General features: G+C 44.4%; 1 protein-coding gene across 1 annotated transcript in view; it reads left to right on the plus strand.

Annotated features, from left to right (window-relative positions):
* The first annotated feature begins 2,801 nt into the window (after positions 1 to 2,801).
* The window catches only part of LOC120040018 (solute carrier family 12 member 1-like), a 41,677-nt gene continuing 28,381 nt past the window's right edge, over positions 2,802 to 16,097 (plus strand). Inside the window, exons 1-4 of the mRNA XM_038985338.1 lie at positions 2,802 to 3,207; positions 6,679 to 6,816; positions 9,884 to 9,959; positions 12,831 to 12,926. Coding sequence (XP_038841266.1) covers positions 2,956 to 3,207; positions 6,679 to 6,816; positions 9,884 to 9,959; positions 12,831 to 12,926 — 562 coding nt within the window. The 5' untranslated portion in view covers positions 2,802 to 2,955. The remainder of the gene's footprint in view (positions 3,208 to 6,678; positions 6,817 to 9,883; positions 9,960 to 12,830; positions 12,927 to 16,097) is intronic.

Consider the following 16,097-nt stretch of genomic DNA (forward strand, 5'->3'; position numbering starts at 1 on the left):
GATGCTGGGCCAATTGTGCCAGGGACTGTAGTGACACCTCTTGCACTGAGATGCAGTGCCTTAGAACGCTTCGCTACTAGGGAACCTTGCTTTTACAAGCAGTGCATAAGGCTAACACTGACTGTGCATGAAGAACTAAGCCTAACAGGGACTGTGCATGAAGAACTAAGCCTAACAGGGACTGTGCATGAAGAACTAAGCCTAACAGGGACTGTGCATGAAGAACTAAGCCTAACAGGGACTGTGCATGAAGAACTAAGCCTAACATGGACTGTGCATGAAGAACTAAGCCTGACATGGACTGTTCATGAAGAACTAAGCCTAACATGGACTGTGCATGAATAACTAAGCCTGACATGGACTGTGCATGAAGAACTAAGCCTGACATGGACTGTTCATGAAGAACTAAGCCTAACATGGACTGTGCATGAAGAACTAAGCCTAACAGGGAACTCAACCTCATCCTATTACTGCACCACTCAACCTGTCCAATATGACAACCTCCATTACAGTTAATTACCTCCATTACAGTTAATTAAAAAATTAATATTTTTTACTTAACCTTTATTTAACTAGGCAAGTCAGTAAAGAACAAATTCTTATTTACAATGACCAAAAGGCAAAAGACCTCCTGCGGGGACGGGGGCTGGGATTAAAAATACAAATCAGTGATAAGTATTACTCCTCCCTGCACACATGATTACTGTCATTTAACTAGACATCGTTGGGAAGGGCTCGTAAGCAAGCATTTCACGATAGTCTACACCCGTTGTATTTGGTGCACGTGACAAATAAAATGTTATTTTATTTGAAGACAGTTTCGGTCGGTGTGACCTTCCTATAGACATTCCCCACCTCTACAACTCCATCTCTCTCTCTCTCTCCTCTCTCTCCCTCTCTCTCTCTCTCTCTCTCTCTCTCTCTCTCTCTCTCTCTCTCTCTCTCTTTCTCTCTCTCTCTCTCTCTGTTCTATTTTTTTTATTACTAAACGTATAAACTGAACAAAAATATAAATGCAACATGTCCATTGGTCCATGTTTCATGAGAAATTTTTGATGCACAAAAATATTATTTCTCTCAAATGTTGTGCACAACTTTGTTGACATCCTTGTTAGTGAGCATTTCTCCTTTGCCAAGATAATCCATCCACCTGACAGGTGTGGTATATCAAGAAGCTGATTAAACAGCATGATCATTACAAAAGTGCACCTTGTACTGGGGACAATAAAAGGCCACTCTAAAATGTGCAGTTTTGTCACACAACACAATGCCACAGATGTCTCAAGTTTTGAGGGAGTGTGCAATATGCATGATGACTACAGGAATGTCCACCAGAGCTGTTGCCAGAGAATTTAATGTTCATTTCTCTACCATAAGACACCTCCAACGTCCTTTTAGAGAATTTGGCAGTACGTCCAACCGGCCTCACAACCTCAGACCACGTGTAACCATGCCAGCCCAGGACCTCCACATCCGGCTTCTTCACCTGCGGGATCGTCTGAGACCAGCCACCCAGACAGCTGATGAAACTGAGGAGTTTTTCTGTCTGTAATAAAACCCTTTGTGGGGAAAAACTCTTTCTGATTGGCTGGGCCTGGCTCCCAAGTGGTTGGACCTATGCCCTCCCAGGCCCCCCAATGGCTGCGACCATGCCTATTCATGTCAAATCCATAGGTTAGGGTCTAATTTATTTATTTTAATTGACTGATTTTCTTGTATGAACTGTAACTCAGTAAAATCAATGAAATTGTTGGAGCTTGCGTTTATATTTTGGTTCAGTATAAATAGATACTGGGATTGAGACAGACAATAGGTGTTACAGACACTAAGACTGCAGATGTATACACTGTCAAATGTATCAACCCCTACAAAAATGATCTTTAATTATGACAGAGTATCAACGGCAATTGACATAATTCGAGAATAACGCTGAAGTTATTTCTCCACACCGTGTGTCAATCATAACCCACTACCATTAGAGTCACATTGCCATTCCTCTCTAACCTATTCATTGTTTAGTGGCATATCATTAGCCTTTAAACTTTTTCCTGGTCACCTTGTGACCTTAAGTAAAAAAAATAAAACAATATTGAGTGATAATTCACTTTTTAAAATTGTCAGATCATTTTGCTTATTTTAATCTATAGACTTAAAGCTGCAATATGTAACTTTTTGGGCGACCGGACCAAATTCACATCGAAATCTGTGTTATAGATCTGTCATTCTCATTGAAAGCAACCAGGAAATGGCGTAGCGATTTCTCCATTGTGCATCTTTAATATAAGTAATCTGTTCAAGATATTGTACCTTAATAGTTGTATTAAGGTAAAATATCTATAAAATTATCTTGAAATAAGATAAATTACTTGTATTAGGTTTTTGGGCGGTTAAAATAAGCAAAATTGTCTGCCAATGTCGTTAGATAATGCAGCTTGCTACAAAAAACAATAAAAAATACACATTTTAAGTGAATTATCACTCAATATAAGATATTTAGGCTTGCTTTGATTTCACACTGCGAGCTCCAGGTCTTTATCTTCCAAGGTGTTTATTACTTGGTTAATGGTTAGTCAGAGGCTTTGTGGCCCCGAGGATGCAGCAAGGACATCTGAGACATACAGGGTCCTAAGAGTGGTTGGTAGAACCGCTGGTTCAGCCAATGGCAGAGCCCAGCGTAGGGGCCAGGAGGATATAAAGCCAGGGAGGCAGAGCCAACCTCAGCCTATATGACAGGTCTATAGGTCAGCTCTGGACCTACACAAGGATTTAACTAAACAGAATCAGACGAACCAACACTAGTCTGTCATACCAGCGCTCCAAACCCATAGCTGCCGATTGCTTCTGATATTTAGACAGTCTCTAGGCCCTGACCAGAGGACTGACCAGAGGACTGAAGGACCTCAGTATTCCTTTTCTGCCAGTAGGTGTGAGGATCCTGTATTTACAGCCAGTCTGATGGAGAATGATGCCTATGACAGGATCGGGGACGAACCCCCTAACTATGAGGAGACGTCTTTCTCCGGTGGTACCACCTCTAACGGTAATGGGACCGGTAACGGAGAGCACCGTCCGTCCGTGGTCAGTGCGTTTGGTCATGACACGCTGGACCGCGTGCCCAACATCGACTTCTACCGGAACGCTGGGAGTGTGAGCGGTAACCGTGCAGTCCGACCGTCCCTGCAGGAGCTCCACGATGTCTTCCAGAAGGTCAGTGTGTGTGTCTGAATCCTCCTCACCTGCACCCACACCTGTACTCACACTTCTACAACCCCCTCTACACACATCTGTATTTAGACCTGTCTCTGTACATCTGTATATCTTGTACATCGCTCTCTTTTCCTTACCGGCACACACATCACACAACTGTCTCCACCAAGTCAGCAGCCTTTTAACTGGAATCAACTCTCCTTTAATCCAGACCATTCAAAAAGATCATTGAAATTCTGATTCAGTAAATGAAAAACATGACATTTTTTATGTGGAATATGTTTTGACATTAACATTGGCCTGTTTGTCTCTCAATTCAATTAAATCAATTCAATTCAAAGGGGCTTTATTGTTAAGGGAAACATATGTTTACATTGCCAAAGCAAGTTAAATAAATAATCAACAAAAGTAAGAAGAAAAAGAAAACATAAACAAAAAAAACGATAAAAAATGTTCAGTAAACATTTCACTGATAAAGGTTTGAAAAGGATAAAGATGTGTCAAATGTTATATTATCAGCTATGTTCAGTGTTTTAACAATGTACATATAGTTGTAGTACGACTAGTAGGGGAAGAAAGTAAACAGATAAATATTGGTTGTGTTTACAATCTTGTTTTCATGGCAACTTGTCACAAATCTCTCTCTCTGTTTGTATTTGTTTCTCTCTGTTGATTTGTTTATCTCGCTCTCTCTTTCTCTTTCTCTCTCTGACTGTGTGACACAGATTACTATCATGTCACAACAGTTATTGGGTAACAGTCATGTCTGTTCTAAAGAAGGGAAAGTCACTTCCCACTGGGCACAAATTGGTTGAATCAATGTTGTTTCAGCTTAATTTCTCAACATATTGTGATGTGGAATCTACGTGGGAAATACATTGGATTTGAAAAAAGTAATCAACCGCTGTTTTGAGGCCACAAGATTGTGTCATCATGGTAACCAAATGTCCACATAGACAAACCTTGTATAAAATATGTTGAATTTGTACCTTTATAACAACGTCAGATCTTCAACATTATATCCACTATCAGTAGAATAAGAAAAGACAATAGGCTAGGCAGCACCTCCTACTGGAGAACTGATTTATCTACAGCTACCCTTTGGTCTCACATCCAGGGTTTAAACAAGCCCTGCTTAGCTATGATGCTCCCGAGTGGCGCAGCGGTCTAAGGCACTGCATCTCAGTGCTAGAGGTGTCACTACAGACCCTGGTTCGATCCCGGACTGTATCACAACTGGCCGTGATCGGGAGTCCCATAGGGCGGCACACAATTGGTGCAGCGTCGTCCGGTTTAGGGGAGTGTTTGGCCGGGGTAGGCCGTAATTGTAAAATAAGAATTTGTTCTTAACTGACTTGCCTAGTTAATTATGCCTAGTCAATTATGCTATTTTTAGCCCTATATAGCATTTTCAAAGTCATCAACAGCTATTGTTTCAATTCAACCCAGAATTTAACTAAAAATAGACAATAGGATTTCAAGTGATAGTGATATTGAATTGTGTTTGGTTGTCAACGCAACCAAATATTAACATTTTAAGGAAATGTATCTTCTGCTTGGATAGTTCCCTCTGTACCAAATACTTAGTCTGGTTTTAAATCCAGTTTGTTTTCAAATTAATCATTGTTGGATAAATAAATGTTGGATTCACGTCTCCATCTCAATCAAAAATCTAAGTTAAACAACAGGACTAAATCAAATTCAACTTTATTTAAAGTGCATTTAAAGTTTAATTTGCCTTTAAGCCAGTTGCTCAGATGGAACTATCCAAGCAGTAAATACATCTCCTTTAAATGTTAATATTTGGTTGCCTTATCAACCAAACACAATTCAATATTACTTTTGTAATACAGTAAATAGGCTTAACTTTATTTTACAAACTAATGAAACATTCACCCTTAAAATGAACAACACATCCATGGTCCCAGTTTGAGGTGACTGTAACTATACATGTCTTCTTACATCATCATATAAGCCATGCATGTTCAAGATAGCATGCATAGCTCGTTGCAGGTCTGTGGAGATCTTCACAATTGCAGTAATAATCTGCCCAGAATCTCGAACGGCAATGATCCTCGCACCATCTACTTTTAATGTAATCTCAACTGCAATCCAGGTAATTTGGTTCTGCTATTAGATAAAGGACAGTGACAAGTAACACATAAATAAATAAACTAAATATCTGACATTGTATTCCCATTTGAACTTTTGCTGTGCCGTTAAATGGTTAAAAGCACAGTGATATACATTTGGGTGACAACTAAACCAAAAATCTGACATAGTTTTTTCATTGGAATTTGGTTGTGCTTTTAGATGGTTGAAGGCATACTGATAACACATTGGAAATTCAACTACCTTTCGGCTCTCTTTTTGAGTGGGTGAATATAGGTTGCAATCTCACTGATCAACGTCTCAACCAAATATTACCCAATTATCCACGTTGAAATGAGGTGGAGTGTGCAGTGGGTTGGCCTTGGATTGGTCAACTCATTCCTCTTAAAGCATTTATAGACCTACTGTGTACTGAAAGAGAACAACATGAACTCTCTGGAGAAAAGAACATATGTTTTATAGTCTCAGAGAGGAAGATAAGATAAAAAGAAAAGAGAGAGGAGAGGAGAGAGAGAGATAAATGGAGTTTATAGTCCTTTAATCATTCATTTAACTAGAAACATTCCTGCCACTTTCATTAACCGCAGTTCAACCATCTTTCACACCCTATAAACCTACTGCCAACACTGGAACAGAACCGTGGTCAAAGACAGAGATAAGAATAGATCTACACAATGGTTGACATACTGACAGGCTAAAGTGTTTTATAGATTTTTTACACCTTTGGGTGACAGACAGTCTGTTATCTCTGTCTGACAGCCACGCCACGCCCTACACCAGACAGAGATCTGAGCATCTCATTAAAGAGCTTGGTACTCATGCGCCCTTTAAACACCTCATATTCGTCTTACAAAAAGTTTAAATTGGGTCCACCCTGTTCTCTCTGTTCTATTCCCTCACTCTCTCCTTCTCTCCTTCTCTCTCTCTCTCTCTCACTGAGTGCAGTCTTCAAGGACAAGCACACAGTATAATAATGCTTCTCCAAACATGTATTCATCTTCATCAGAATCAAACTGCACGACTCTCTCTCTCACACACACACACTCACGAACAAGAACACTGCGTCTGTTGTTTGATTGATTTAGAAAGAGAACATTTCAACAGTGTTCTGACCTCATAGAGACTTACCTATCCAACAGGAGGCACAGAATTCGAACAAAGTTACTGCACTGCCAACTCTCTCTGATTTCTTAAAGACAAAACTAATCTAAACTTCCTCTAAAGTTGAATAAGATGACCTACGGCCATTTCAACAAATTCCTTCTTCCTCTACCAGCCGTATTCTTTATCTTCCTCCAGGTAGACTGGAGTGATACGTACCCCTGACAAGTCTTTTCCTCTCCTATTTTCTCTCTCTAGAATGGAAGGATCTCGGTGCCGAACACGGTGGAGGACAGAGAGGGGAGCGACGGGACGCCGTCGGACGACGTGGAGTCTGTCATTCCCCTGGACAACAAAGATGGAACCGTGAGGTTCGGCTGGATAAAGGGAGTCCTGGTTAGTGGAGATGGGTTATATTGGACAGGGTTAGGAGGGTCCTGGGGAGTGGAGATGGGTTGTATTGGACAGGGTTAGGAGGGTCCTGGGTAGTGGAGATGGGTTGTATTGGACAGGGTTAGGAGGGTCCTGGGTAGTGGAGATGGGTTATATTGGACAGGGTTAGGAGGGTCCTGGGGAGTGGAGATGGGTTATATTGGACAGGGTTAGGAGGGTCCTGGGGAGTGGAGATGGGTTGTATTGGACAGGGTTAGGAGGGTCCTGGGGAGTGGAGATGGGTTGTATTGGACAGGGTTAGGAGGGTCCTGGGTAGTGGAGATGGGTTATATTGGACAGGGTTAGGAGGGTCCTGGGGAGTGGAGATGGGTTATATTGGACAGGGTTAGGAGGGTCCTGGGGAGTGGAGATGGGTTATATTGGACAGGGTTAGGAGGGTCCTGGGGAGTGGAGATGGGTTATATTGGACAGGGTTAGGAGGGTCCTGGTTAGTGGAGATGTGTTATATTGGACAGGGTTAGGAGGGTCCTGGCTAGTGGAGATGGGTTATATTGGACAGGGTTAGGAGGGTCCTGGTTAGTGGAGATGGGTTATATTGGACAGGGTTAGGAGGGTCCTGGTTAGTGGAGATGGGTTATATTGGACAGGGTTAGGAGGGTCCTGGGGAGTGGAGATGGGTTATATTGGACAGGGTTAGGAGGGTCCTGGGGAGTGGAGATGGGTTATATTGGGGCAGGGTTAGGAGGGTCCTGGGGAGTGGAGATGGGTTATATTGGGGCAGGGTTAGGAGGGTCCTGGGTAGTGGAGATGGGTTATATTGGACAGGGTTAGGAGGGTCCTGGGGAGTGGAGATGGGTTATATTGGGGCAGGGTAAGGAGGGTCCTGGGTAGTGGAGATGGGTTATATTGGACAGGGTTAGGAGGGTCCTGGTTAGTGGAGATGGGTTATATTGGGGCAGGGTTAGGAGGGTCCTGGGTAGTGGAGATGGGTTATATTGGACAGGGTTAGGATGGTTCTTAATGGGGTCGCTCTCTACCTGTATAGGTACCTGGTGAGGGCAGTTGGTTATGGGAACTGGCCTAATGGGAACCTGGTGAGGGCAGTTGGTTATGGAGACTGGCCTAATGGGATCCTGGTGAGGGCAGTTGGTGAGGGCAGTTGGTTATGGGGACTGGCCTAATGGGATCCTGGTGAGGGCAGTTGGTTATGGAGACTGGCCTGTCCTAATGGGAACCTGGTGAGGGCAGTTGGTTATGGGGACTGGCCTAATGGGATCCTGGTGAGGGCAGTTGGTGAGGGCAGTTGGTTATGGGGACTGGCCTAATGGGATCCTGGTGAGGGCAGTTGGTGAGGGCAGTTGGTTATGGGGACTGGCCTAATGGGATCCTGGTGAGGGCAGTTGGTGAGGGCAGTTGGTTATGGGGACTGGCCTAATGGGATCCTAGTGAGGGCAGTTGGTTATGGGGACTGGCCTAATGGGATCCTAGTGAGGGCAGTTGGTTATGGGGACTGGCCTAATGGGATCCTGGTGAGGGCAGTTGGTTATGGGGACTGGCCTAATGGGAACCTGGTGAGGGCAGTTGGTTATGGGGACTGGCCTAATGGGATCCTGGTGAGGGCAGTTGGTTATGGGGACTGGCCTGTCCTAATGGGATCGTGGTGAGGGCAGTTTGTTATGGGGACTGGCCTAATGGGATCCTGGTGAGGGCAGTTGGTTATGGGGACTGGCCTAATGGGATCCTGGTGAGGGCAGTTGGTTATGGGGACTGGCCTAATGGGATCCTGGTGAGGGCAGTTGGTTATGGGGACTGGCCTAATGGGATCCTGGTGAGGGCAGTTGGTTATGGTGACTGGCCTGTCCTAATGGGATCCTGGTGAGGGCAGTTGGTTATGGTGACTGGCCTGTCCTAATGGGATTGTGGTGAGGGCAGTTGGTTATGGGGACTGGCCTAATGGGATCCTGGTGAGGGCAGTTGGTTATGGGGACTGGCCTAATGGGATCCTGGTGAGGGCAGTTGGTTATGGGGACTGGCCTGTCCTAATGGGATCCTGGTGAGTAGGAATAGAGTCTTAGAGAGTGTGGCTGGATATCGAGCAGGGTGAATGGGGAGTCCTGGTCTGTGTGGTCAGGTTATGGGAACTTCTTCTACTGGGGGTCACTGGAGGTCACCCTGGCCACTCCTGAGCTGTGTATCACAACACAGCATCAATGAGTTAACCTGCATACCTCAGTGATACCCTGACAGGTCACATGATCTGTCTGGAAGCCTCAGACACAGACACCGACACAGCGATAAAGAGATTCAGATAGTCATTCTGTCATAACCCAGTCTCTATCTAACCTAACTACGATCTGACTGGAAGCGAAGAGACAGACACCGACACAGTGATAAAGAGATTCAGATAGTCATTCTGTCATAACCCAGTCTCTATCTAACCTAACTACGATCTGACTGGAAGCGAAGAGACAGACACCGACACAGTGATAAAGAGATTCAGATAGTCATTCTGTCATAACCCAGTCTCTATCTAACCTAACTACGATCTGACTGGAAGGCTCAGACACAGACACCGACACAGTGATAAAGAGATTCAGATAGTCATTCTGTCATAACCCAGTCTCTATCTAACCTAACTACGATCTGACTGGAAGGCTCAGACACAGACACCGACACAGTGATAAAGAGATTCAGATAGTCATTCTGTCATAACCCAGTCTCTATCTAACCTAACTACGATCTGACTGGAAGCGAAGAGACAAGGTCAAAGTGATTCAGATAGTTACTGTATTTTGTGGTACCTGGATTGTAACCCTGCCCTGTGTGTAACTCAGGGCTAACCCCAGTCTCTACCTAACCTAGCCTCTCTACCTAACCTAACCTAGCCTCCCCTCTTTCCTCCTCTCTCTCCTCCTCTCTCTCGTCCCTCTCGCCTCTGTCTCCTCCTGTCTCTCTCTTCCACTCTCTCTCCTCCTGTCTCTCCTCCTGTCTCCCCTCCTCTCTCCTCCTCTCTCTCCTCCTGTCTCTCCTCCTCTCTCCTCTCTCTCCTCTTGTCTTTCCTCCTCTCTAGGTGAGATGTATGTTGAACATCTGGGGTGTGATGCTGTTCATCCGTCTGTCCTGGGTGTTTGGACAGGCCGGCTGGGGTAAGTACAACACAGAGAAATAAATAATTACACCCCATACACTATCAGAAAAAAGAGTGCTATGTAGCACATTGGTTCCTGTAGGACAACCCCCTGAAAACAGGCTCCTTTTCAGGTCAGATAGAACCCTTTAGGTTTCCAGATAGAACCCTTTAGGTTCCCAGATAGAACCCTTTAGGTTTCCAGATAGAACCCTTTAGGTTCCCAGATAGAACCCTTTAGGTTTCCAGATAGAACCCTTTAGGTTTCCAGATAGAACCCTTTAGGTTTCCAAATAGAACCCTTTAGGTTCCCAGATAGAACCCTTTAGGTTTCCAGATAGAACCCTTTAGGTTTCCAGATAGAACCCTTTAGGTTCCCAGATAGAACCCTTTAGGTTTCCAAATAGAACCCTTTAGGTTTCCAGATAGAACCAGGTTACAAAATAATCATCTGGATTCCAAATAGATAAAGGTTGGTGTTGGGAACCAGAAAGAGTTCTACCTATCTTAAAGGGAGAACAATTCAGAGGGTTCCCCAATACTCCCCTAAAGAAGTGCTATTCAAAGTTGGGGTCGCGATGGGGTAACTGCAGTGGGGTCGTCAAAATGTTTAAAGAAATAATATTTTAAACAATGATTACAATTATTACTGTATTACTGTATACAATATACAAACGTTTTGAGAAAGATAATTTGAAAGCTACAATTTTATTGAGAAAATGTATTTATTGGTTTCTTTTAATGTTGATAAGAAATTCATATGCAATTAACATTTTAAGGCTATGTCTTTAGATTTCGGTTGGGGTTGCATGAAATTATTGGGGGGAAAATGGGGTCTCCAGAAATTCTGGTGGAAAAAATTGGGTCCCCGCTGAAAGAGTTTGAATACCACTCACCTACAGGGACATTCTTTGCTGCACTCTTTGTTTCTGAGAGTGTAGACATGCAAAAATATGTACAACACAAAAAGAGGGCCAGACAACCAGTCAGCTCCCAGTGTCCTTCACTCTGAGGTCAAAGCAAAGGAAGTAGCTTGAATGTACCAGGTGTGTGTATGTGCGTGTGTTTGTGTGCATGTGTGTGTTTATCAGGGGTGAGGACCTCTTTATGGAGCATAACTAATGTGTTTCAGAGAGCTGGCTGCAGTGCAGATAGAGACCATGACAGATATCAGAGTAAACAGCCTGCCTGGACTAACAGCCTGCAGGCCTACAGCACCATTAGTCCTGAGAATGGACCATTTCAGATGCACAGAAGGCTTCACTGTGTTTCTCAGGGTGTTAGAGGTGACTGGAGGGGACAGAAGGTGTGGTCAGGTGTTAGAGGTGACTGGAGGGGACAGAAGGCTTCACTGTGTTTCTCAAGGTGTTAGAAGTGACTGGAGGGGACAGAAGGTGTGGTCAGGTGTTAGAGGTGACTGGAGGGGACAGAAGGCTTCACTGTGTTTCTCAAGGTGTTAGAGGTGACTGGAGGGGACAGAAGGCTTCACTGTGTTTCTCAGGGTGTTAGAGGTGACTGGAGGGGACAGAAGGTGTGGTCAGGTGTTAGAGGTGACTGGAGGGGACAGAAGGCTTCACTGTGTTTCTCAAGGTGTTAGAGGTGACTGGAGGGGACAGAAGGCTTCACTGTGTTTCTCAGGGTGTTAGAGGTGACTGGAGGGGACAGAAGGTGTGGTCAGGTGTTAGAGGTGACTGGAGGGGACAGAAGGCTTCACTGTGTTTCTCAAGATGTTAGAGGTGACTGGGGGGGACAGAAGGCTTCACTGTGTTTCTCAAGGTGTTAGAGGTGACTGGAGGGGACAGAAGGCTTCACTGTGTTTCTCAAGGTGTTAGAGGTGACTGGAGGGGACAGAAGGCTTCACTGTGTTTCTCAAGGTGTTAGAGGTGACTGGAGGGGACAGAAGGCTTCACTGTGTTTCTCAAGGTGTTAGAGGTGACTGGAGGGGACAGAAGGCTTCACTGTGTTTCTCAAGGTGTTAGAGGTGACTGGAGGGGACAGAAGGCTTCACTGTGTTTCTCAAGGTGTTAGAGGTGACTGGAGGGGACAGAAGGCTTCACTGTGTTTCTCAAGGTGTTAGAGGTGACTGGAGGGGACAGAAGGCTTCACTGTGTTTCTCAAGGTGTTAGAGGTGACTGGAGGGGACAGAAGGCTTCACTGTGTTTCTCAAGGTGTTAGAGGTGACTGGAGGGGACAGAAGGCTTCACTGTGTTTCTCAAGGTGTTAGAGGTGACTGGAGGGGACAGAAGGCTTCACTGTGTTTCTCAAGGTGTTAGAGGTGACTGGGGGGGACAGAAGGCTTCACTGTGTTTCTCAGGGTGTTAGAGGTGACTGGAGGGGACAGAAGGTGTGGTCAGGTGTTAGAAAGAGGAGGTGGTAGATTATTTCAGAATCAGCACAGTGTGACGAAAACAGAACACTCTACACTCCTTTGTACTTGGGTTCTTAAAGTCCTACTCCAGTTTCTGATATAGCTCATTTATCACCTGATTTACTTAACAAAAGGCACATCTCAATAGGTGGTCCAGGTATCCTTGTGACATGGCACAAGTGGGGGTTGGCCTTTCCTCTTCTGTTCTCTACTGCTTCTCTATTGTTCCTCAAGCAAGAGTGAAGGGCGATGACATCTCGTTGAAGTTTGCAGTTGTGGTTAAAAAAAAACGATTTTGCTCAAAACATATTTTTTATCCTTTATTTTAAGTACTTTACTGTATTTATATCACTTTCAACAGTAAAAGTTCCAAAATTGCTGGAGGACCATCTTTAAGAAGAAAAGAAAGACATTTCAGTGTGGAATTCAAACTTTGCAAAACATTGTATGCTATCACATGTAGACAGACTGTAAATGGCCTGAGCAGGGGTGAGTTGGATGAACTGGTGTTTTGTGTTTTAGGTCTGGGCATTGTGGTCATTGCTCTGAGCTGTGTGGTGACCACCGTCACAGGTCTCTCCATGTCTGCTATCTGCACCAATGGAGTGGTACGAGGAGGTGAGTCAACCAAATCAAATGAAATGTTATTTGTCACATGCGCCGAATACAACAGGTGTAGACCTTACAGTAAAATGCTTACTTCCAAGTCCTTAACCAACAATGCAGTTTTGAGAAAAATAAGTGCTAAGTAAAAAAAACAGATAAGTAAAAAAGAAAGAAAGAAGAAAAATAGAAAAATAACAAATAATTAAAAAGCAGCAGTGAAATAACAGTAGTGAGGCTTTATACAGGCAATCAACACATTATAAACATCAGACAATGTTGGAAAGAACAAGGAGAGCTGTAAGGTTGTTCTCAATGACTGTCCGCTGTATGTACAAGTATAGGAATGTTATTATCCCCGCTCCCTACCTGCTCTCTGTCCACTGTATGTACAAGTATAGGAATGTTATTATCCCCGCTCCCTACCTGCTCTCTGTCCGCTGTATGTACAAGTATAGGAATGTTATTATCCCCGCTCCCTACCTGCTCTCTGTCCACTGTATGTACAAGTATAGGAATGTTATTATCCCCGCTCCCTACCTGCTCTCTGTCCACTGTATGTACAAGTATAGGAATGTTATTATCCCCGCTCCCTACCTGCTCTGTGTCCACTGTATGTACAAGTATAGGAATGTTATTATCCCCGCTCCCTACCTGCTCTCTGTCCACTGTATGTACAAGTATAGGAATGTTATTATCCCCGCTCCCTACCTGCTCTCTGTCCACTGTATGTACAAGTATAGGAATGTTATTATCCCCGCTCCCTACCTGCTCTCTGTCCACTGTATGTACAAGTATAGGAATGTTATTATCCCCACTCCCTACCTGCTCTCTGTCCACTGTATGTACAAGTATAGGAATGTTATTATCCCCGCTCTCTACCTGCTCTCTGTCCACTGTATGTACAAGTATAGGAATGTTATTATCCCCGCTCCCTACCTGCTCTCTGTCCACTGTATGTACAAGTATAGGAATGTTATTATCCCCGCTCCCTACCTGCTCTGTGCCCACTGTATGTACAAGTATAGGAATGTTATTATCCCCGCTCCCTACCTGCTCTCTGTCCACTGTATGTACAAGTATAGGAATGTTATTATCCCCGCTCCCTACCTGCTCTCTGTCCACTGTATGTACAAGTATAGGAATGTTATTATCCCCGCTCCCTACCTGCTCTGTGTCCACTGTATGTACAAGTATAGGAATGTTATTATCCCCGCTCCCTACCTGCTCTGTGTCCACTGTATGTACAAGTATAGGAATGTTATTATCCCCGCTCCCTACCTGCTCTCTGTCCACTGTATGTACAAGTATAGGAATGTTATTATCCCCGCTCCCTACCTGCTCTCTGTCCACTGTATGTACAAGTATAGGAATGTTATTATCCCCGCTCCCTACCTGCTCTGTGTCCACTGTATGTACAAGTATAGGAATGTTATTATCCCCGCTCCCTACCTGCTCTCTGTCCACTGTATGTACAAGTATAGGAATGTTATTATCCCCGCTCCCTACCTGCTCTGTGTCCACTGTATGTACAAGTACAGGAATGTTATTATCCCCGCTCCCTACCTGCTCTCTGTCCACTGTATGTACAAGTATAGGAATGTTATTATCCCCGCTCCCTACCTGCTCTGTGTCCACTGTATGTACAAGTATAGGAATGTTATTATCCCCGCTCCCTACCTGCTCTCTGTCCACTGTATGTACAAGTATAGGAATGTTATTATCCCCGCTCCCTACCTGCTCTGTGTGTCCACTGTATGTACAAGTATAGGAATGTTATTATCCCCGCTCCCTACCTGCTCTCTGTCCACTGTATGTACAAGTATAGGAATGTTATTATCCCCGCTCCCTACCTGCTCTCTGTCCACTGTATGTACAAGTATAGGAATGTTATTATCCCCGCTCCCTACCTGCTCTCTGTCCACTGTATGTACAAGTATAGGAATGTTATTATCCCCGCTCCCTACCTGCTCTGTGTCCACTGTATGTACAAGTATAGGAATGTTATTATCCCCGCTCCCTACCTGCTCTCTGTCCACTGTATGTACAAGTATAGGAATGTTATTATCCCCGCTCCCTACCTGCTCTGTGTCCACTGTATGTACAAGTACAGGAATGTTATTATCCCCGCTCCCTACCTGCTCTCTGTCCACTGTATGTACAAGTATAGGAATGTTATTATCCCCGCTCCCTACCTGCTCTGTGTCCACTGTATGTACAAGTATAGGAATGTTATTATCCCCGCTCCCTACCTGCTCTCTGTCCACTGTATGTACAAGTATAGGAATGTTATTATCCCCGCTCTCTACCTGCTCTGTGTGTCCACTGTATGTACAAGTATAGGAATGTTATTATCCCCGCTCCCTACCTGCTCTCTGTCCACTGTATGTACAAGTATAGGAATGTTATTATCCCCGCTCCCTACCTGCTCTTTGTCCACTGTATGTACAAGTATAGGAATGTTATTATCCCCGCTCCCTACCTGCTCTGTGTCCACTGTATGTACAAGTATAGGAATGTTATTATCCCCGCTCCCTACCTGCTCTGTGTCCACTGTATGTACAAGTATAGGAATGTTATAATCCCCGCTCCCTACCTGCTCTCCGTCCACTGTATGTACAAGTATAGGAATGTTATTATCCCCGCTCCCTACCTGCTCTCTGTCCACTGTATGTACAAGTATAGGAATGTTATTATCCCCGCTCCCTACCTGCTCTCTGTCCACTGTATGTACAAGTATAGGAATGTTATTATCCCCGCTCCCTACCTGCTCTGTGTCCACTGTATGTACAAGTATAGGAATGTTATTATCCCCGCTCCCTACCTGCTCTCTGTCCACTGTATGTACAAGTATAGGAATGTTATTATCCCCGCTCCCTACCTGCTCTGTGTCCACTGTATGTACAAGTATAGGAATGTTATTATCCCCGCTCCCTACCTGCTCTCTGTCCACTGTATGTACAAGTATAGGAATGTTATTATCCCCGCTCCCTACCTGCTCTGTGTCCACTGTATGTACAAGTATAGAAATGTTATTATCCCCGCTCTCTACCTGCTCTGTGTCCACTGTATGTACAAGTATAGGAATGTTATTATCCCCGCTCCCTACCTGCTCTGTGTCCACTGTATGTACAAGTATAGGAATGTTATTATCCCCGCTCCCTACCTGCTCTGTGTCCACTGTAT

The sequence above is a fragment of the Salvelinus namaycush genome, unplaced genomic scaffold, assembly GCF_016432855.1.
Source record: "Salvelinus namaycush isolate Seneca unplaced genomic scaffold, SaNama_1.0 Scaffold320, whole genome shotgun sequence".
In the NCBI taxonomy this organism is placed as follows: domain Eukaryota; kingdom Metazoa; phylum Chordata; class Actinopteri; order Salmoniformes; family Salmonidae; genus Salvelinus; species Salvelinus namaycush.